This window comes from Phaethon aethereus (genome assembly GCF_964289735.1).
Source record: "Phaethon aethereus genome assembly, chromosome: 1".
Classification (NCBI taxonomy): domain Eukaryota; kingdom Metazoa; phylum Chordata; class Aves; order Phaethontiformes; family Phaethontidae; genus Phaethon; species Phaethon aethereus.
In genome coordinates, this window is record NC_138575.1 from 195,823,516 (window position 1) to 195,847,872 (window position 24,357).

General features: G+C 36.5%; 1 protein-coding gene across 4 annotated transcripts in view; it reads right to left on the reverse strand.

Annotated features, from left to right (window-relative positions):
- NBEA (neurobeachin) overlaps positions 1 to 24,357 on the reverse strand; it is a gene marked incomplete at its 3' end in the record, with an annotated part of 516,829 nt that overhangs the window by 64,356 nt on the left and 428,116 nt on the right. For all 4 annotated transcript variants that reach the window (XM_082012155.1, XM_082012156.1, XM_082012153.1 and 1 more), the window contains 2 exons: positions 19,033 to 19,173; positions 9,393 to 9,512 (listed from right to left, as the gene is read on the reverse strand). In XM_082012155.1, the coding sequence (XP_081868281.1) occupies positions 9,393 to 9,512; positions 19,033 to 19,173 (261 nt within the window). The remainder of the gene's footprint in view (positions 1 to 9,392; positions 9,513 to 19,032; positions 19,174 to 24,357) is intronic.

Sequence of the window (24,357 nt, forward strand, 5' to 3'; positions counted from 1 at the left end):
GAGTATTTCTAAAAGCAAACTGTCCCCCTTTCCCCTAAACAGGATTCCCTAACTCTCAGGTTCCTGAGGAGGAACTTTGCTTTTCTCTAACAGAGCCCAAAGAAGAATGAATGATCCCGGCAGTTGGAGAAAACTAGACCTTAATCTTTCTAGAGCTCAACAAAGCACTACTAACATTGGGCTAAGAGCTGGCCACAACCTAACATGTGCTACCATACGAATCACTGACAAACTAAGAGCATTACCTTAAAGAAATGAAAAATTCATAAGGACTGCAGAATGACTAAATATTATTAAGTCAAAATTAAATTAAAAGTTAATATTCAAATGAAACAAAATTTATTAAAGAAAAAAGTAAGCAAAGTTTATTTCTGTTTTTTATAAAAGCCTTGAAATATATACCACTGTTTTTAGTTATTACCATTTTTTATGCAACGTGGTGGTGTACTAACCTGTAATGTCAAACAGCAAGCAAGTTTTTGATTCCATCAAAGATGCGTTAGTTCCTAAATTTCCTTTTTCAGTTTTAAATGTCCTAGGATCTCATTGTGAACTTTTACATCTAACGTGTCTGAAAGATTTGTGCTACGCAGAGACACATCTAGTGTTTAAGTGAATTCTACTAACCTTCTGACTTCAGGGATATCTTGAAACAAAGGGATTTAAGTCCCTGAATATTTTTAATGGTATTTCCATTTAGTAATTTTATCTTTGTTGCTATTCATTTTCAGTGTAATTTAACGTTCCCTTGTCTGGTATACCAGAAAACATAAATAGAAGTAGAATAAATAGAAAGCATACGATTAACTTTCTTCATAAGATTTATTGTGTTGTATATGTTTAGTTTGACCTGTCTTATTCCTGTGCTCTGGAAACTAACCAGTGCCAGACTTCTAAATCCTCTTCAAATAACACTCTCTCTAGAACCCTAATCATTTCAGTTACACATCTCCTGGTATTTTTTTTTTTAGTCAAAGTAACAAAACTAAACCTAGTATTTAAAAAAATGTAATGAAGCCACTGTGTTATAATCGCAGCATTCTCTTCCATGTTATTTTTAGTGCAGCCTACAATTTTGTTTGCTTATTTGAGTACTAGTTAGCATGAATTGAACCTTTTCTTAAGACATGAACAATGTCACATATGACTTTTCCCAGATACTTACATATTTCCCATACTTTGCTTTAACCATGAAGTTTTCTTTGGTAGCATTTGATATTCCTCTTGCAATTTTGCTGTCTCCACTATTTAGTCAATAGACTAAGAAACCACAACACTTAAAAGTAGCTCAGATAAATCCATCCCCTTCTCATTTCTAGGGAATGAATTAATATATGCTGACATACAGACCCTTTATGAAAACTTATGGCACCCTGCAAGTATGAACTTGCTAACATTTGGAAAAATCTTCAAAAGGTGTATTTAGCTGCTTAGAAGCATAGAAAATACAACCAATCTAGAGAAGTGTGATAGAAAGCTTTGTTTTTATGTGTTCACTGTTTATTATGCTGAAAAAAAATGAAGAAGCTGTCTCTTCTACCTCATGCCAATGGCAGGCACCAGGTGAGGATGGAAAGCCAAGTGCTCCCTTCCCCAGAGCCCCTGAGCATGCTTCACTGGGAGAAGTATAAGCTGGGAGAAGCAGAGAGAGCAAGTATTAGCAGGAACAGAGCAGGCAGCAAGGACGGAGCCTGGGAGGTTGCTGGGAAAAGGAAGGAGCAGACAGGAGTGAACCTCAGCAGAGACAGCAAGATGACAACTGGGGCCCAGGGAAAATTGCTTTAACCAAGACGTCAATGAAAGCTGCAAAAATGAACACAAGAATGAAGAAAAGGATAACACTAGCAAGGGCTAGAGTTATTTTCAAAACCTGTTTACAATTTTCTCAGCCAGAGTTTGGGTTTTCTTTGTTTCATAAGTGGGTTTGTGCCAGTTGATATTCTAATATAGGTTATGGCTACAGAGAAACAGCTCTTTTGGTGCTTTTCCTGTTAAAGACAGGGAACAGACACCTCAAATATCAAACTGTTTCAAAGTCACGTTTGGAGAGGTGACCTTGCTCATTGCTCCATTCCAGAAGAGGTTCAGCTATACCATCTTTCCTGCCAGATATCTGTCTATCCCATTGTCCCAGAATTTGAGTGACAGCAACTCCACAATCCTTCTATCAACTGACTTCAGTATTCTTCATCAGGAATTTTTACCTAATGCCTAGCCTGAATCTTTCGTTGCACGATCTAAGCCCATTTTCCCTTGTCCGCTATCAGTCCATTAGGGATACAGAGAACAGATTACTGTTTTCTCTTTGCGTAGTTTACTACATGTTTGGAAAACATTATCCTACAAGCATTACAGCCTTTCAGCTCCTAAAAGCCCAAATGAAAGACAATGATTTTACCTTCTGTATTGTTACATTGCTTAAGGTTTAGTTACAGATGTGACAAATATTCTTTTAATCTTCCCAAGCTAGCTAGTAGAATTATTCCTAAACAGTGCATAACTTAATTTACTCCTATATATACTTTAGCCTTATTATATTTTGTCACATGTTCATCACACAGAAGCCAAAATAAATGTTTTTATCAACCTCTGTGGTCTTTAGATCAGAGATTAAGATTGCATACTTTTCTGACAGGATCTGCTATTTTTCATTCGTTGTTATGCACAGTATAATTTGCCATATAACATAGCTTCTTAGAAATCACCAGGTCCGTACTTCAGAAGGCTCATTGTTAAATTGACCCTGAAGATAGGGACAAGGAAACTCAGAAATTAGCAGGTGAAAAATGTATCTCAGTGACGGTATTTACACCAGCGGACGGGACACAGAGGACCTTCTGTCTCCTGATCTGCTTCCCACTTGACAGGCAGAATAGTTGACAAGTGAATCCTTAAAACTCCTGTTGCACCTTCAGTGGCACTAGGGGTAAAAGGTCAATGCGAAGCCAGGTCTATGCAAAGGAATGCTTCTTTGAAGCTACCATGATTTTGAGAGCTTTATGTTTCTAGCTACATATGTTCATGAAAGACAAATCTCAAAATATTACCTTCTTACACTGCAAATATTGAGTTAGTGTAAATCAAGACATGAAGGAAAACATCAAAAATAACAATATACAAAAGCTTCCCCAGTAGTTACATCAGTTTGCAGGCAGAAAATGAGGGAATGCAATAAAAAAATACACAAAAGACCAATATTTTTATAAAGACTGGTATTTTTAAAATATTCACAGACCAATTAAGCAATTTAGAAGCATATTGTTATTGTATGCCATTCAGCTGATACATAATTTGGTATTAACTGATATATTGGTTTCTTCGCTCATATCAAAACATATCAAAGGTTCTAAATAAATCTTTCCAACTACATAACCTGTCATGGGTAATTTCTTACCACAGTAAATATCTAGAGTTCAAAGAGTTAATAAAAATAGGGATTCTAGTGATCTAAACCCATTTGCAGTAATTTCTGTCTAGTTGTCCTTGACATTTCACAAGCTGGTAACCTCCTCTGCTCCCCTTTCATTCACACTTCTAATAAGACAGGTTAGCTTTCTATCATTTAATAGTCAGCTACCTTTCAAACTGCCCAGGAAGCTTGGCTCTTCTCAGATGAAGAACGATGCAGTAAAGCTACTGAGGGGTGTAAAAAAAAAGGTAAAATGAATATTATAACAGACATTTCTTGTCTGTAAATGTGATCTCTAGTTTATTTTAATAGCTGTACTAAAACCCCAAGGTATAGTTAACAGTATTATATGCCTTGTGTCTTCATATAAGAAAACATCCCCAAATGCATTTTCTAATTTACAAGCCTGTGACAAATCCAAGCTGCTGAGAAATTAAACTTTAAAAATATGTCTTGGGGTGATAGAGGACCACTATTAACACTATCATAATTGTACACCACTCGCATCAAATCTGACGTTTCTTTTTAATATGTTTTGCTAAGGGTATACCATTTTATGGCCTCGCAAGGAAATCAAATCCAACCCAGACGTTTTCACTTTTCTAATATAACTCACTTCAAGGTTTTAAAGCTGCCATTTCTTTTTCTTTCTTTCTTTTCCTCCCTAAAGGTTGATCCCCTGGCATCCATTAATTCCACAAAAGCCTAGTACTGGGTCAACGAGTCAGTCATGAGTACCTCCATTAACTGCATTAATTCACACTGAGGCACCTTAATGACATTTTGTCAGAGCTACCTTTCTAACTTCTAAACACCCAGTTCAAAAAGTAATATAACAAGTTTGAGAGGCATTAGGAAAGATTAGTGCCTAAACAGGAGGTTCTAGGGAAGTCAGTGTTACCAAAAACTGAAGAGATGGGGGTGGCGGAAAGGAAAAAATGTGAAAGCTGACTGGCCAAGTTATGGTCATTTCCGGGTGACTTGTTTCCTCAAAGGTCACTCTGCAAACGTTCATTCTTCCTCCAGATTGTACTGATTATCTCGAGAGAAGGTCGATGTTGATAAAGGGAGACACAATAAAACAAACTCTGTTATCCAGGTTCTCTCTTGTGTGTTACCACTCTAATATAGCACATACTGTATTAATCCTGTTTCATCCTCTGCAGGTGAACAGGTTTCTTTGAAAATTAACCAAAACAGCCCAAATGTATGGAGCAAAATTGTCCAAGTAGATCTTTAATCATTCATTAAGCAATAATCTATCATATGCTACATTTTTCAAAGGTGGTGCACCTTCTGCCACAATTCAAGATGTAGCAATTATGGCTTGTTTTTCAGACTGATCAAACTACTGCCACAGCCCTATTTTCATTAGCTCAATGTGAAACAATTTAGTTCCAGAGAAGAGTACACATACATAAAGGGAGAGAGGGAAGGAGGGAGGGGAAAAGGAGAGAGGGAGAAACAGAGAGAATGCCAGAGAGGACACAGGCGTGTGAAAAAGAGACTGACCCACAGAATTGCAGCTTCCTAAAGAGATATACATTCCTTTGCATATGTCAGGTATTCATTTTTTAAATTTTAAGGCAGCATTTTTAAAAAGTGATTTGGATATTTCTTTCAAAAATACATTGAGGCTGCAAAAGAATAATGTTGTGGGATGTGTCTGCATTGCTTAAAAATCTCAATTTACTCGTTATAACTGACTCCCTTCAGAATTGACTAAAGCATGCCATAGTCCTCTTTCTTAAACAATAACTGATGAAAGAAATCATAATACAGATTTTACTCTCCTAAAAAAAATTTACTTTAAAAGGATTTTTTAAATTAGAACTTGCTAATAAAGAATTAAGGTAATTCATACCATTATTTAATATGGTACTTGAAAGCAAAAATTTTGTTCATCTTACAATATACAGCATTGAAGATGTCAGATTAATTCATTATACACACTGTTTTTAAATTATTTCATAACCTGTGCCACAGTAATTAATGAGATTAGTGAGATCAGAGATTAAATGTACTTAAAGCAGCTCAGATGAATTTCAAATATATGATAAGGAATACATGAATAATGAACACTTGCTATTCTTAACAGTTTAGAAAGTTTGCTACTTCGATGGATCACCCGTATTCCACACGCCTAATATTTACTATAAAGACTCAAAAAATCTTTAGAGTGGGAAAAGAGGTATATCACATGGGAATCCACCCTGTCAAAGAGCCACAATTCTAACTATGTGCAGCCAGAAGCAGCTGCACAAATATGCAGAACACTTTGACACAGAACATGCTTCAAGATTTTGTACTCACATGCAAACTCTATACATCGCCTCTTTTGCACACTATCTACTTTCTCGCAGGACTGCTAGACAAATATTAGAGTTACCAGACAGTTAAACATGAATTTTTGGATGTTTCACATTCTCAGAGCTGGAGGTCTTTTGTTGTGCAATACACTGGTTGCCGCTTTTAGGGGAGTGGGTAAAATGGGTAGAGATTTTGAGGGGGTTTCTTGCTGGTTCCCCAAACCTCACTGCTTTCCCAGCCCCTGAAAACCTGATTAAAATGCTTAAAAAGCCTGTAAGGAATTCCAAGCGGTAGCACAACTAATCTGAAAAAATGAGGTATTTGTAGTATTAATAATAGTTCCGTTTCCCATCCTTTTACAGAATGAATTCCAAGGCCTCAGGGAAAAGTTGGCCCTAATGTCATGGCATTGAGAAATGCAGTTCATTAAGATGTTAAACAACAAACAACAGCAACAATTAGCTGCTATACTCATTCTTGATTTATCGCTAAGAAACAGAGTCCACAAATGGAAAGGGCCTAAAGGGTCAACTAGCTCATCCTCTTGCCAATTCATGATTGTCCCTGATGCTTTTCCAGCACTTTGCCAGTCTACGAGCTCAAGAAATAAGGGGTTTACTACTTCCCCTTGTGAGGATATTAAAATTCAGAGAATATTCAATTCCACTTTAACTTTTCATACTCTGTTGGTTAAGTAAGAATTTGTCAACTCTGATCCCTTTCCTCTGAGGTTTACCCCTTTGTTCCCTGACAAACAATTCTCCCTTTCATATGTTTGCGTATTTTATAGCATTTATGATATCATGTCTTCACTTCTAGACATTAATTACCCCATACATACACACATTTTTCTTCCTGTATCTAACTCCTTAAACATATTCGCAGCTTTTCTTATGGCTCCCTCCAGTTTGGGTATATACTTCCACTAGCTAGTTCCCAGCAAAGGAAGCACTGAGAATTTGCTTTATCCAGCATGAATACACACTAAAAATTGAACAAGAAAAAACCAAAAACTTGTGTTCACCAAGAACATAAGAGCTCTGAAACAAATGTATGACTAATCAGATTATTTCAGGTGGAATTTAGATGCCATGAGATATTCTAGTTGTTATAATGCTAAGGATATAGCTTCGGTCTCACTTCTGCCGACCTGTTGATCTTCAGGTTTCCTTGTTAACCTGAACACAAACCAGCAATGCATTGACATAGAGTAGCTTAGGCTACTCAGTAGACTTATTCCAGTAGTGGGTTTGTATCAATATATAATAATTTAATTTGATGATGCAATACATTGAATGTTGGCGCTGAATACATTTTTAAAATCTCCCCTCATTTCTACCTTTTTTTATTTTTTTCTTTTTTATTTAGATAGTTTATGAACTTCTTCTATCTGCTTTAGCATCTCTTAAAGATTTAGCTTGTTTTTGAATCTGTTTTTGCTTATCGATTTTTATCTTAAGTTAAATCAACTCATAATAAATCAATTCAAGGTTAATTTCTAAACCCACCTTCCCTGTATCTTCATTAATTAACAAAACTGTATTTTAAACAGCATCTTTAATCCCTAAAGCATCCCTGAACAGACAGGTCAGGGATTATCTGGTGAAAACATTTATTGGCTAACATACCTCATCTGTGCCTCCCATATTAGATTTTCTGTAATGACTTAGCTCTATGTAGTATTTCTCTTTCTAATGGCATAACAGAAATGTATATATATCTAAATCTGACTCTGTGGCTCTACGGCAGTGTCCCAGATGTATTCTAGAATATATTATTTTTCAATCTTTCCCTCAATACAACTCTGACTCTTAATTGTTACTATTTTATCCAAGCTATTCCTGACTCCTTTCTTTAAATTCAGTGACATTAAAGTACATAGCTACCTCACATCTTCACCTTTTGCCTTCCTTTTCTGAAGGTGAGTACCTGGTTTTGATCATCTTTTTAATACTTGTTTTATTTTAATGACTTGGATTTTTAAAAACAGAAATACATTTTGTAATGCAGCTGTTACCCTTCTATAATTCCCGCATCCTTGCAGTAGCTGGCAGCAGCAGTTTAAATTACCCCACTTGGTTCACAAGACTCCTGGTATTTTCATACAAACATTTCAGTTCTTTGTTTTGCTGATAACTCATCCGGTTTCTAGTTTAGGAAGAATCCTTTCACTAATGATATACCTTAGCTGAATACCATCCCTCCGTCTGTCCACAGATACTCCTTTATCTTTTGCAATGCCTTCATGTATTTAACTGCCCTCCTCCTGTGTACCAAAGCCAGGCAAGAAGATTACAGTCACTTCCAACTGTCTTCCCTTATTCCTCAATTTAAGGCTCTTATCTTTTGTTTCAGTCCCACTCCTAGGAGGCCGTTTTCCTAGATATTCTAGTGGAATACCAGGAAAATCAGATTTCATTGAAAGGGAAAAATCAAAATGTCAGCACTTTGAATTTGAAGAAATGGCTGCATTTCAAATATAGTAGATATTAACCCGAATGCCTTCCAAGTTCTGAAATTTCCTTTGTTTTTTTTTAAAAAGGTCACAGTGATAGTACTTAAAACACTATTGACTTCCAGAGGAGCATAAATAAACATGAAATGGGTTGTAAGAGGTTTAGGTTAATTTCTTTTCTTTAAAAAACATTTTCTCCAATATATTAAAATGGTCATACAATTTACAATTTGTTATTCTAACTAGTAACTGAATAACAACAACATGGTTTGTCCACATACACTTCTGAGACTGCTGGAAAATTTATGGAAACAGGAGTTCTGGAATAAAAATAAATCAACAAATTTACATAATCTTCCTTGGTCAAGTTAAGTAAAAAATACAACAGTAATGTGACCTTGACTTTAGCATTTCCTAGTATGAGTGGCAGTATTGAAATAGAAGAGAGATACATCCACTTTAAAATAAAGTTTAAAAAAAGAGCAATTATTGATATATTGCAGCCTTTGCCTACCTTATTACTAGAAAATGAGAATCAAGAAAGGACTATATTATTAAAAATATTATTAGATTTTGGGTTCTTTCTGATAAGGTCCCATGTATACAAACAATAGACCTTTGTATTTAACAATAGGTAAGGAATAACAACAGTAAAATCACCCTGCTCTCCGGCTGTTTCTGTATATCGTGTAGAAGTTGTTTTAATCTAATGCGTATTGTTGCATAATATCCCCAGGCACAGTCAAGTAAAAGCTAAAGCTGTACAGAAAAGCCAACATTTTAAATGGGTCTTGTCATTAATGCTTTATTAATTGCCCCAGGCAATGCAAACCCAGAGCTAGGCAAGCTATAACAATATGACACTTTAAGGTCAAATCCAATTCCTGCTGTGTTTTATGGAGTGGGCCAAATATTGAGTTAACAGCAGGAAAGAACAATTTATTGGGCTTTTCTCCATCTCCTGATTATCTGATCTAAATTAGATCAGTTAGGTTGTTTTTCTCTAAAAACAAAACACCTTTTGTCCACTTAACTTCAAAGAATCTTTGATTGTTTCTGTTAGAACAATAATCTTTAGTAACATCTACCTTTTATTTGAACTATCCCTAGTGTAACGAATATAAAGATATGAAATATAAAACCTTCTTTGTCCCTACATAAAACAAAGTATTGTAAATGAAAATGCACATTTATCAATTTATTTAATGTATATGTTACCTTCACATCTGAGGTATCTCTTTGGCTGTTCCTCCAAGACCTGGCTACTGAAGAGAAAGTTCGATCTGGGTGGTCAAATTTGCCATCATTTGCATTTAGAAAGAATGTTGTAAAGGGCTCCTGTAGTCAATGAAATGAAGACAGATTAAGAAAACAGCATAAGGAATCATGCAGCATGTTTCTAATGAAATCCAAATTACTTTTGCAGAACAAAATACTTCATAAAGGCAGAATTAAAGAAAAATACAGCACTTCATAGTTATTTCTATGTGTGGGTATCTGTACTGAGTGTCTCGGTACATTTATTGTCACTAACACATTTTGCACACACAAATCTTGAGTTCTGGCAGGAAAGGTTATTTTATATATGTACTTTCCATAAGACTGCTTACCCATCAGTGGCAGACCTATGTAGCTCAGTTCCAGTTCATGATGGTTGCCTACTTCAATCATCGTAAACACTCTTTGTGTTATTTATATGATCATGCTTTGTTTACCTCTTGTAAAGATGGTATGTCAAAACAAAATCTTAAAAAATCCCCTGCCTGTAATTTCCTTTTGTTTTCATTTAATTTAAAAGACCTCAGGAGGTTCCATTTTGCCTCACAGTGGGCAGAATGGCCGTATGATCATTATGAGGCTGACTATGGTTACAAGATATCTAGCTTTAGCATTACTTTGGGGTGGAGGTACAGAGATTAAATATTTAGGGGTTTTATTTTCGCTAATCCTATCTGAAATGGCACTCCCAATACTTACTAAATGGACACATCTATTAATTTTTGGGTAGGAAGAGCTCAAGCCTTAGACATATTGGAAAACCCATTTTTATGTCACTGCATTCCACTGCAGGGGAGGGGTTAACAGGGGACCAAATCCTTAATTTGACAGCAAAACCTGATTACCAAGATCACTGCCAACTCCCTGGTTTTCCAGAACCACTCCATTAGCTCTCTGATTCAATTAATATTTGGCAATATGCCTACATGGATGGAAACTACTTCTTCCTCTTTGCCAAAGTCTGATAGGGAATGTTCAAAAAAGTGTCCCTTTCGTTAAATTCACACACAAATTTATTTCCTTGCACGTCCTGATCACTTGGAAATGTCATTAATCAGGACAGTTAATAATCACCAGATCATAATTCTTATTACAGTATTACCCATCTCCTATTTGAATTTTATTCTATATATCTCTATTTCCTTTTCTGAAACTTTTTAACAAAGCAGGGAACTCCTCCATTAATAAAGAAATTTTGAGGGAATTATGTCACAATATACACATTGTGTTTAAATTACCCAAGGTCAAAGAGGATTGAAGTAATGCATTTTCTGTATCATTTAAGAGCAATTAAAATATACATAAGGAAAGCATGCATACAAAGGTAGTGAAAGAATCCAAAAAGAGAAGGGAAATAAAAGAGGGAATTCAGACTTCCTGAAACCATTGTTTCTCTAATCTTTACTCTGTATGTCTTCTGAATTAATCTTTTCTATCATATGCAACAGTCAATACAAGCTACTTTCTTTCAAAGAAGAGAAAACCTCTAAATTTCTCTCTCCATAGGAGAAGGAATGGGATATCTCTATTATTGTAATCATAGTATGCCAGTACCTTTGAAGTAGCTTAAGGGAATTGTTTATATTTGAACAAAGAATTTTTTGTTCTTTTTTTTTAGCCAGGGACAGTATCTTAATTTTGTCAGTGCAAATATGGAATAGTTTTCATTATAATAATGCAAGGCATTCTACTGCTAATTGCATGGTGGGGCTTTTTTTGATGTCTTTTTTTTTCTCTTAAAACATTGGGGATTTATATTAAAAAGATACATTCAAAAGAATAGGTAACAATCTAAGAAATATACTTTGATCAGTGCATTTATTCCCATCAGAGAATCCAAATATTTGTTAAATAAATAACTAAAAATAATTAAAATAAATCAAAAATAATCACAATATCATTTCTTGTTGGAGGACCCTAAGTCCCATTGCACAATGATTTCGGACATGTGAATATTGAAAGAGTCAAAGGCAGGTGAGGAAGAGGTTTGTAATTCAAATAGAATATTAAAATTTAACAGCAGCTCAACTTGATGAGCAGCATAAAAGTATCACAATGAATTGTAATACTGAAAGAAAAGAAATTAAGTTTTTATATGTCTAGATTTTACAGTGCTTCATATAATGAACTTCTTGTGAAATATAAATGAAAAAGCATATGATTCAGACCCAGAGATAGCAAACTGAAAACAATATATACAGGAATTGGATTATATTAATTTAGCCTAAAATTCAGTTAATATTATAATTTTAACATTAAACGTACATTAAATTCTTTCAACATTAGAATTATTTTGGTTTTAACTAAATTCTCACCCTCCAATTCTCTGTATATATTTGCAATAGCAATCTCTGCAAATTATGCCATTTTTTCTAGCTTACCCGTACTGAACAACGTTATATGTTGTTGATCTGAGCACAAATAATTCTGTCTTCTACCAAACCCAACCTATCACTTTTTTTCTTTATAAAGATACACGTAATTTATTGTGAATATCAATTGTTCACACCCCCTCAGTGTGGGTCACTGCTGAGGTTCTGAAATCAGAAGCAGTCGATGGATTAAAAAAAAGCAGAAACCCCAAAAATGATGTAATTACTGTAAATTATGTAAAAATATTAATCCAAAATTCCATGACAACATTATTTTAAGCATCTGAGACAAATATACAAAAGCAATAAAATTTATAATCAAGGATTAAACTTTTAATAGCTGAGCACTACAGGGTGCCCTATTATGCTATGCTGCTATGACCTGTTGTGCTTATCTTTTTGGATTTTTAATCCTTAGCAGAAATTCAGAGCTTTCACTTGCTTTATCTCAGACCTCTCACAGAATTTTAAGGTAATTTTTATTCTCTGGAAAGTCAAGTGCTTTGACTTTGAATACTATTCATATCTGTATTCAATATACTAATTTAAATACTTATTCTATGATACCGATTATTGTCATTTCATGTAAAGGTTTTGTTGCTGTGAAAGCTATAAAGCTGCACAATGTTTTCATTATAACCCCATCTCGCTCGTTCCTAATATTCTGAATAAAATTAACGCCTTGTTCACTGCCAACAAGAAGAGAAATTTGTGGGGTACTTGGTTACGATGAATACAAGCTTGAACTATGGGAACAAGTAATTTTTCCATTCAACAGCACTTCTCTCTCTCCATCCCCCTTTAACAGTGCCTAGTCCCATTTGAATCATTTATGATGGGAGTAGGGGAGGGAAGAGGAAGGGGTGTGTCATTCTGAGACATCTTATGTCAAACAAAAATGCCTTTTCAGCCACTTATAGGAGGAGAAAAAGAGTATTTGGGGTTTTGTCAGTGACATACACCTTTTGTGTGAAATATCTGTGACTGTCCTGCTCAGACCTACCAAACAGGAGACCCAGATTCACTTCTGTTTACAAGAGGATTTCAAGTCATCCCCACCTTCGAATCTCACTGAAAACTAGTTTCAGTTCAATCAGACCTGACTCACAATAAATCCAGAACGTCTTCTACCTTGTACAAGTACTTTGCTATTGTAACAGAAACTGGAAATCAATTATTCTCTGCAAACTTCTTGACCACAACATTAAAGCATCATGCTCTCTAATACTGGTCTTTGTTTCAAGGATGATGTAACTGATCCACGCAAACACAACTTCAACAGCAACTACTGAGAGCATGCAGCTGCACCATAGCTCTAGCCTATTTCACCTAAAAATGTGAAAACAATTCTGATATTCACGTTCAAGACAGAATTAATTCTGCTGCCTACTTTTCGGGATGACATTCAAGTCACTGGAATATGTGGCATTCTGATGTAAGGTTCTGTTTTAACTATTCTACCTACTGCAACTCAAATACTCACTGGCCCACACGGAAAGCATGTGGAAAACCTACTCTTGAATCAGGCAATAAGGTCACCTATCCATAAACTATAAATATTTAATGTCATTGATACAAAAATGGAACTGTGTCAACAGAACAGTGCATCCCTTTCCAGAATATTTTATGGAAAATAAATTCTGGAATACATTATTCTGTTTACTGGATCAAATTTGTGGGTGATACTGGCTCAGATTTCTCACGCCACAAGTTGAATTTCTTAGGCTTAGATCTACAGATGTGCGATGTGCAAAAATATTTAACCGTAATTTGATTTCAGTAATGCCTTGAAGGAGAGAAAGGCAATATTATATAAATCATGGTGTTCTCTGTTAGTTTTTATCATCATTATTAACCTGACTGAACAATAAAGTAGACTTTCATATTCATTACCTATCTCTGTAAAGTAGTTGTCCAACCTTTAATAATTAACCCCTCAACGTAGAAAGCAAGCTGATCACTTTCAAGAAACAGTTGACTTTGGATATAAACCTAACGTTTCTGGAGATCATGTGGGTTTCATTATTAATTATAACATTAAATATTTCTAGGCTGTGGCTCAGTTAATTTCTTTTGAATCTAGTTAGAGGATTGTTCCTTGATCTTTCAGAATTCTAGCATGATGTAGTGGTCTGAAATGTACAATGCATTAGTTTAAATAAACATGAACGGGTTAATTAAGAATTCTAATTTCAATTGACATATGAGTGTGAGTATGCAGAGAGAAAAGCAGAAAGACAAAGCCCAGCGAGAACTCAATCTGGCCACAGTCGTAAGGGGTAACAAAAAATGTCATCACAAATATATTAACAACAAAAAGCGAGCCAAGGAGAATCTCCACCCCTTATTGGGTGTCAGAGGCAACATTGTCACCAAGGATGAGGACAAGGCTGAGGTACTTAATGCCTTCTTGGCCTCAGTCTCTAATAGCCAGACCAGGTATCCTCAGGGTATTCAGCCCCCTGAGCTGGAAGACAGTGACAGAGAGCTGAATAAACCCCCCATATTCCAGGAGGAAGCAGTTAACGACCTGCTACACCACCTGGACACCCACAAGTCTATGGGGCCTGATGGGACCCACCCAAGAGAGGGAGCTGGCAGGGGAGCTTGCCAAGACACTCTCCATCATTTATCAGCAGTCCTGGTTAAGAGGGGAGGTCCCAGAAGACTGGAGGCTTGCCAATGTGACACCCATCTGCAAGAAGGGCCGGAAGAAGGATCCAAGGAACTACAGGCCTGTCAGCCTGACCTCAGTACTGGGGAAGATTATGGAGAGGTTCATCTTGACAGCACTCAGAGGCCATATGCAGGACAACCAAGGGATCAGGCCCAGCCAGCATGGGTTCATGAAAGGCAGATCCTGCTTCACCAACCTGGTCTACTTCTATGACCAGGTGACCCGTCTAGTGGATGAGGGAAAGGCTGTGGACGTTGTCTACCGGGACTTTACTAACGCCTTTGACAGCGTCTCCCACAGCATTCTCCTGGAGAAACTGGTGGCTTATGGCTTCACTGGGTTAAGAACTGGCTGGGTGGCCGAGCCCAGAGAGTTGTGGTGAACGGAGTTAAATCCAGTTGGTGGCCAGTCACAAGCGGTGTTCCCCAGGGCTCGGTTTTGGGACCGGTCTTGTTCAATATCTTTATTGATGATCTGGATGAGGGGATCGAGTGCTCCCTCAGTAAGTTTGCAGATGACACCAAGCTGGGTGGGAGCGTTGATCTGCTGGAGGGTAGGAGGGCTCTGCAAAGGGATCTGGACAGGCTGGATCAATGGGCCGAGGTCAACTGTATGAGGTTTAATAAGGCCAAGGGCCAGGTCCTGCACTTCAGCCACAACAACCCCATGCAACGTTACAGGCTTGGGGAGGAGTGGCTGGAGAGCTGCCTGGCGGATAAGGACCTGGGCGTGCTGGTTGACAGCCGGCTGAATATGAGCCAGCAGTGTGCCCAGATGGCCAAGAAGGCCAACAGCATCCTGGCCTATATCAGCAGTAGTGTGGGCAGCAGGAGTAGGGAAGTGATTGTGCCCCTGTACTCGGCACTGGTGAGGCCGCACCTCAAATACTGTGTTCAGTTTTGGGCCCCTCACTACAAGAAGGACATTGAGTTGCTGGAGCGTGTCCAGAGAAGGACAACGAAGCTGGTGAGGGATCTGGAGCACAAGTCTTCTGAGGAGCAGCTGAGGGAACTGGGGGTGTTCAGTCTGGAGAAGAGGAGGCTGAGGGGAGACCTTATCGCTCTCTACAACTACCTGAAAGGGGGTTGTGGCGACGAGGGTGTTGGTCTCTTCTCCCAAGTCACCAGCAATAGAAGGAGAGGAAATGGCCTCAAGTTGCGCCAGGGGAGGTTTAGACTAGATATTAGAAAAAATTCTCTACTGATGGAGTGATCAAGCATTGGAACAGGCTGCCCAGGGAGGTGGTGGCATCGCCATCACCGGAAGTGTTCAAAAAACTTGTAGACATAGCACTTCAGCATGTGGTTTAGTGGGCATGCTGGTTTTGGGTTGATGGTTGGACTTGATGATCTTAAAGGTCTTTTCCAACCTTAATAACTCTCTGATTCTGTGATGTATGGGGCAGCAGGACTGTACAGAAAGAGCATGCATGCATTGTCTTGCTTTGGGAAACTTTCAGGGTCAGCTGTATAACCCACAAAACTGATTGTAACCAGTCTGATATACGGCCTGGTGAGGCTGAACCATTGCTTATCCTGAAATTGCCTTCATTTTTCTCCTAGCATTCTTACAGAGATAATCTAGACTTGTGCAACCAGCTCACAGAAAATACAAACAGAAGCTTTGCAGATGCAATAGTAGCCCGTGGCTTCATTTAAGGATTACACCCTACTCTACTAAGTATAATGAAAGACAGAAGAACAAAAATTAATAATAAAATTATTATAGTTGCTGTAATTATCAGTAGCTTCAACATATTATATGCTAAACCACTGTCATATTTTTGAAAATATAATGAAATTGGTCACTTTTAAAGATGGATTACACAAACGAACTCAAGAGAAAACTATTGCCAGTTAAAAATTCATTAATGACAAAACAGAGGCAGAGACTGATGATATCAAAAACAATTAAACCAAACAGAACTGAGGTTAAGGCATAAAGTGCATTTTATAAAAGTAGCCTGATACATCAGATAAAGAAAAGCAACAGAGAGGAATATAAGGCAGTAGGGAGCAGATTATCACAGAATCGACTCAGAAATATGGTATTACAAGCAATGTTTTGAAAAGAACTGACAGGAAACAGATTGCATCTGTCAAAGCCAAAAAGCAAGATTCAAAAATTTTTTTAAATTTTGTGGCAATTACACAACTCTATATATAAATACTTCAGAGTGGCTGAAACTACTTTCCTACTTCAACAACTGTTTCCTGCAATACAAAAGTCTAGGCACGTAGCTTCTCCCTCTGGATCCCCATTACTCTATACTGTTTTGTTCTGCTTCTACCTGGACAATCTCATTCCCAGTATACTTTTTGTCATAGCTTTTTGTTTGTTTGCTTGTTCATTTTCTCTCCATTTCTCTTTTTTCTTTCCCTTTTCTTCTATTCTTTGGTCTACCAAAGAATCTCCCATGATTTTAATTTGCAATTCTCTCTTACACTCTCAGTTTGTTGTCGCTTTCTGCCAAAAGCTCTACTGTAACACATCTCTTCCCATGAATCTTATCTTAAAATACTAAAAACATTTTTCTGTCTGAATCTCTGCATCTCTTATCGTCACCTTCCTCTTCCTGGTCTAGACTGTAATCTACCTTTCATAAAATGTTCTTGCACACTCTTCTTCACAAACTCATACCAAAATACTAGCTCAAAAAATTCACAAGCAAGAAATCCTACTTTAACTTCCAGAAATCTGACTTAGCCTTATCTGTCAACTTCACTGGCATAATCTTCTCCCTTATGATTTTTCATCCTTTATTTTGTAGTCAAAAATATCTCTCTAAGGATCACTATGACTTTATAATCCCTATAGCTGTAATTCTTTACTGTGTCTATTCACACTTATTTTCAAAACTTTATTTGGGCTTTCCTTATGTGGCCCTATCCAATCTTGTCATGTTATTTCTTTTTTCCCTTTTCTGAGCTTTAAACTCTCCCCACATCTGTCTCCCTCACATTTCTGTTGTCTCCTCCTACTAGTGATTGCTTTTATTTGCTGGTCACTCCTATTTAAATAATCTTTAAAATACCTATCTAGGTGTGCCCCATATTTAAATCATCCCTTAGTTGTTTTCATCTTCTTGCCATCAGCAATCTCTTCCCTGGAAAGCACTGCTTTTCCTTTTCTTTTCTACTTTCCATTCTCACATATATTATTTGCTCTAACAAACATAATTTGTCAGGTATATTGCAAGGCCATCAAGGCCTTGTTCTCTCACTCTTTTAGGGCAGAAAAGAAAGAGAGCAAGAACACCTACAGTATTACATAAACAACAGTAGTAAAAATGACACAGCATTAGCCTAATACAGGAAATGAATACTCCTTGGTGTGTTGTACATTCAGCCTGTAAGCAGACTTTCAGACCTAAGGCTTTGCTGAGTAGCAAGAGGGGATCTTTTGTTGAATAGCAGCCAAAATTAATAGATAAACATGCAAATAAAACCATTGTTTTTAATACACTTTAAGCCACCGAAGCAGCACATGTGAACCATAAAATGAATTCACAGCACATGAATAATTTAGCAATATTTAAAAGGAGTACAGTGATCACCCCATATAGGAGTGTAATCAACGCTAAGTTTCCCATGGGTTAAGAAGTATATCCCAAACTCATAGACACATGAATTCTTCCCTTCTGAGCTGAACATGTCTAAAGGAAGCTGAGATGTGTGAAAACTCAAATCTCTGGCTTTCTGCAGCTCTGATTTGCTTGGTTGTGTGTGAAACATGCTTAGAATGCACCTTATGCGACAGATTTTTACTGGCAGAGTGTAGTTTGAGTACAGTAATTACACGGTGACTCAGTTTTTCATTTATTTGGGTTTCGCTGTGAAACCTTAAGTCCTTCATCAACACTCCTTTTTCTGTAATTCATTGTCTTAACACACAAACCAAATCCAGATTCATTCTATCTTTGAAGTTTGGCCCCCTTCCCTAGATCTGATTTTGAGGACAGGATTTAAGCATGAGGTTTCCAGAATCAAAATAGCAGTTTGAAGTTAGATTCTACATTTTTACATTTCTGAAAACCGTAAGTTATTAATTCATTGAGAAGCTCATTTGCATAAAATGTTACTCCATACTGCTTTAATAAAAAACTGGTTCTATAATTCCCCTCTCAATCTGACAGATTTTAATGTGCTTTTTACGAAAGGTTTTTCTTTAATGCTCTATATATCTGTCCCTAGCAGAAAATAATAAATAAATATACGAGTAGCTTTCTGTATTGTCTAGAGACTTTTTTTTAGATGGATTTAGTTTTAGATGGACTTTCTTCATCGTATGTGTCCTTATATCACCACAATTTTGTGTCTTAAATATATTTCAGATAGTTTGGGTAGCAAGGAATCACTACAAATGAGTATACACAGTATACCTAGAGAATTTCTGAGATTTTAACATAGGGAAGAACAATAAGATTTTGATAGAAAAGTACTTTCATTAAAAAAATCAAAATAGTGGTAAGTGACAGAAGAGATGCTGTACGTATAGATAATAATGAAAACCAGGATCCAGAAATACTTACAATACGAACAAGCCAAGCCAGTGTAGAAGTAGATGTAGAGTAGTGAGTGTTGTAATGATAAGGTGGAGTCTGATCATCTTCCCACGTCTCATACCGTTCTGCATAGAAGACTGCTCTCTTTGGGTTCAAAGCACCAATAGGCTATGAAGGGATAAGAGGTCAAATATATTATCAGATGAAGGGCAGCATGTCTGATATGTCATAGGTTAATTCTGCATTAAGATTCACTACATAGGAGACTCTACAACCAAACTCATTCCATGCTGTAGTAATCCCTTCAGATTGCTGTAATCTTAGAATTTCTTTTCAAAGGCTTTGTGTACTAAAAGTCTTATGACTTTCCGTATTTTAATTGACAAATATAAGTGATCCACATCTGCAAACTTTCAAGACCTTCTTGAAGTATGAGTTGTTTCCCAATTAATTCAGTAACATTGTTCTGAAATAGACTTCTAAAACTGCATTTTAAATGCATTGAGGCCAAACTAATATTTCTGTTGCTGTCATTCACCATAATCACACAGCTAATGAAAACTGACTTTTGCTCACACAGGGTACTTTGTAATGCACAGTTCATGATGAAAAGATTTCACGCAGAACTGCTGATGGTGTCTGGTGATCCTAAGCAGAAATACTTAAAAACCATGCGTAGTCCTGCAGGACTGGCTCTACTTTCTGACTGAACAAAGCCAGGTTTTACTGAGCGAAACAAACAAGCTTTGTACTTAAAAACAATAGAATTTAGAAATTATTCACAAACTCAAACTCCATTCTGAGCATACTTAACAGACAATCTATACAAATAGGTAAAAACCAAAAGAAAGGTAAGAGAGTAGAAGGGACTGTCGGTTTTGATGTGTCTACTTAGGGGATACATGCTTTTCTATGATTTTTTCTAACCCACTTTATCTCATAGATTTTTTTCAAAATGTATTTGTTATTGTGTGATACAAAAGTCCCTGGGATAAAGAAAATACAACAGAAAGTAGATCAAATGTTGAAATACCTAAGTGATCTTAAATCTCTTTTTCCAGATGAGCTAGTAGTAGTGTATTTACTAGCTATTAACCAAACGCACAGAGTTTAAGACTTAGAGGAGAACAGACTTCCACACCAAATAATTATATAAACTTATTATAGATGTAAATTATTACTTGATTTGTATTAATCAAAAATTAAGAGTTAGAATTGGTATTATTAAGGGAATTACAACTTTAAAAGAAACGTATACTCAGGGAATTTGACCCTTTTCAAAATGCTAACAGGTATTCTTGCATTTCCTTCCACAGCACAATCTTTCTACCGAGTTAAAATCCAAAGTCATTTGGAATGGAAATACTAGTACAAGGTCAAATCAGTGTGTTTCACTACACTATATATGTAACTGAACAATTTTAAAGCTACAAGTATTTTATGCTTTCAGTGCTGCTGTGTTTTTTGAGATGGCTGTTAAAAAGGCTGACATAGAACATGCTGTTTTCTAATTTTACATATTAGATCTTGTTTTTAAATAGCAGTGTTTGATGGCACTTACACTTTAAAACATTACGATTTCAGTATTTTTCACATGAAACACTCTGGATGCTTAATACCTTGCTGTGTCATGGAGATGTTAACAGCTTTCTCATACATGTAAAATGTATGAGTAATCCCTAGGGATCAGTGTTATCTGATGCAGATTGCACTGCAAGACCTCAAAAAACATTCTTGAAAGAGAAGTATGAGCCATTCCCTAACATTTTCCAGGCTTGTTGCCCAACTACTGCAAAAAGAAAAAATAAATATTTGGATTTTTGTTATACACTGTCAGGATTATATACACTGGCATCATTATAGACCCTAAGTTGCCAATATATAAAAATGGTTGTTCAACCACTTTCTTGAAAGAGTAACTTATTAAAAGACATTGTTTTCCTATTAGACTGACAAACTGTGCAGATATATGTGCACTTTGCTAAATTATATCAAGGATCTGGGTTGCTTTGGGGACTGCATGGGACCTGCTGATATCACCCTCATCAAGGCACCGTGTATCCACTTCTCTGGCAGAACAAACTCCAGTCCCCAATGGCACATTTCAAAAGCTAAAGCAGTAATTCACACCGTACTCTGTTAACAGGAAACATTCACCCCCCGAGAAGGAACAAAATGGCAGACAAATTGGAGAGATTCTATCTTGTAATGGAAAAACACCCTGAGAATACCTCTTCCCTCTACTGTGAAGGAGCATCTTACCCTATGCCGCAGTGAATTCTGAACCTATGGAAGACAGAGGCATCAGCTGTCACAATATTATTGTACATATATGTTTGAAGGCATAGTAGAGAAGGGACATGGTGATTAATGAAAGGCTGAGAATCAAAACTCCGGATCTTTCAAAATATATTTGAAGCTGATCAGATGCCTTTCATCAAATATGCTATGTGTTTTCATTCTTCACTGTAAATTGATTACAGTAACAAGAACTGTGAAGCATAACTGATGCTCAGAAATAACTACAAGGCATTTTATTTTATAGACTAGCAAAATTTTAATGATGATTTAACCCATAGCTTTAAATAATTTTAAAAAAAAAATTGTGTGTATATATTGTTGCATTTCATGAAGAAGATGCTTTCTCTCAAGAACTTGAAAATAATTTTCCAAAGTCACATAAAACACTAATGCAAACACACCATGTTTTCTAGGTTCTTCAGGAGAAGTGTTATTTCAATTTAAAAGATAAAAGATGTAAGGTGGTAAGACCGTGCATTCCCATTTTCATGTAAAAATGCCTGCACAAGTAGCTAAAATAATCTACTTTCAGAAGTTCAATCTATTAAATGATAAACCTAAAAAGCTGTATTCTGAAGATTACCTTCATCCTCATCAATATTCTTTTCAGAGTCAGAATCCATTTTTCTTTCTTTTCTTTCTTTCTTTACTTTAGGATTCATTTGAAGAAAAATGCTGAAATGTACAAAATATCTGCTGAATAAAATGGACTCTTTAAGTGAAATATCTTAAGAGTCATCTCTCTTCTTGCATGGTATGGAAATTTTCATGTGAAAATTTTTGGGAGTAATCTTTTCTGGGAATTACCCTTCCTTGCCCCAGAGAGAAGGAAAGGAAGAAAGAAATGAAGGGGTGAGGTAGAGCTGGTCTTCGGCAAAAGTCTCACCTTGACTTCTCAGGACAGATCCTGGACTGGATGAACTAGTGATCTGGATGGTAGCCTGGGATTCAGGAGATACAGGTTCATTTCTGTCATTCCACAAAGATTTCTAGTGTTCCCAGGTAAACTGCTTAAGTACGGCTATACCTTGCAATAAGAAGGTGCGCTAGAAATCCCTGCGCTACCTCTAGAGGGGCTGGCGTGCAAATATGGCACATTTCTGCAGAGAAACAACTGGAATCCTAGAAATAGTGCAGTTGTATCAATACAGCACTGCACAGGGAGGAGAGCTGGGAGCTGCACCACGCTCATCCAGCTCTGCAGCTTCTGGTCCAGCCATGCATCAGTTATCTCTGGCCTGGGGCAAAGAAATACATCTGATCCTCCTTTTCTCCTTTTCTGTGCAGTAATGGAGACCCTTAAGCAAACCACTTCTCTGCGCATTAACAGAAAGGACTTAAATCTCCCCTGACGTAGGGAACCATACACATTGAAAATGCTAATGGAAAGTGCTCGAATCTCTCTTTTTTTTGGGTGTAATTTAAAAACTTGCTGATTCACCACAAATAGATCAGCTTGTGTGTACCAAATGACCAGGCTTTTTCTGAAAGTGAAAACTTCTGTCAATGAAATAGCACGGAGTAAGTTCAGAGAGGTCTGCCACTGGCTTCCTTAGTGGTTTTTTTAATGTCCACGTGGCAAAATGCTGTTACCCAAAGAAATGGTAACAGTTCATCCTTCAGTAAAGACATACATTTTCTGTAAAGACTTTAAATCTAATCTTGTACTAATTATCAGCTAAACTCGTTTTACTCTCATACGTCCTGCTAGATGACAAGTTCTACAGTAATGGTACTTTCCGGACTGAGAATGGCACTGTAATGCTGTGCAGAGTGGCCAAAACTCCATATACCCTACACATTTCACAAGAAACCAGGACACTCTCTCACATTTCTTGTGCAATGTGTAGGGTATATGGAGTTTAGGTCACTTTTGTATAGCATTACACTGTCATTCTCAGTCCAGAAAGTCAACTAGTATGTATATATTTTTTATATATATATATGATACCATGGCTATAAAATGGAGATAAATTTTATTTATGGATCTATCCCTGTATCTTCATGTAAAGAAAGAAAATTTAATTTTATTTCAATGACATTTTACTTCTGTGCAAACCAGTTAAAATGACTTGCACAGACAATACAAAGGCAAAGCTCGATCCATGTACTGCGTCTCAGTCCGGTACCTTAAGACTAGTACAGAAACTGAATTTGAGTCAAGAAATTGTTCTGAAGATGAAATAAAAAGTTCTTTCTATAAGTTTTATAAAATGCTTTTTCCAAACACACCATTTGTCTTTTTATTAAAAAAGCCCTCTGTAAGGATTTGTATCAAATCGTATTAACTTTTCATAAAATGGTTTTATAAGCTATTCTTTAATCCAACCAAGCAAAACAACTCCCTGTATGACAATGCCTATTCAGCTACTTTACTTCTGATGTACTAAAAGCTGCTCTTTGAGTTTATTTTATGCTTCTTTTTCAATTTAAAAATAAAGTAAGTATTTACCTTAACATAAAAGCCACACTGCTATTCATGTCATTCTTTTTTATCTGGCTAATCTCTTTAGACATCTGGCCTTTGAACCAGTGTATTGTCAATACATCTAGTGTTTATATCCACTGGACATGTTATGTTAGCTCGTGTAATATTTACTGTTTTGCCAGCTATCTTCATAGAACTACATACTCTCATGAGAGCAGAACTGAACATAGCATCTTATTTATCCAGCCAATGAACTATTCCGCTTATCTTGACTCTATCTCATGCAGCAGCTACCTTATCTGTTTATCTCCTTTTTTGTAATGTACTGCACAAAACTGTAGCTGGGTGCAAAAGAAATCTTGAGAGTGGCTTCATTTGGCTCTGGCTGAATACAGACTGAGCTTTTCCTGACTGCTTGGTTTTTAATTAAAAAAAACCACCAAACAACCTTTGAGCAGTATATCTTAGGATCATACTTTGAAGTTTAAAATAAGTTCTAATTTTATCCAAATTTGTAAACAGCTTTTCTTCAGCATATCAATATCAACATTATCAAATATAAGAGTTCTGGAAGATTCCAAGTAGCAGAGTTTCACTCAATAATTTAACTTTTTATATAAGAA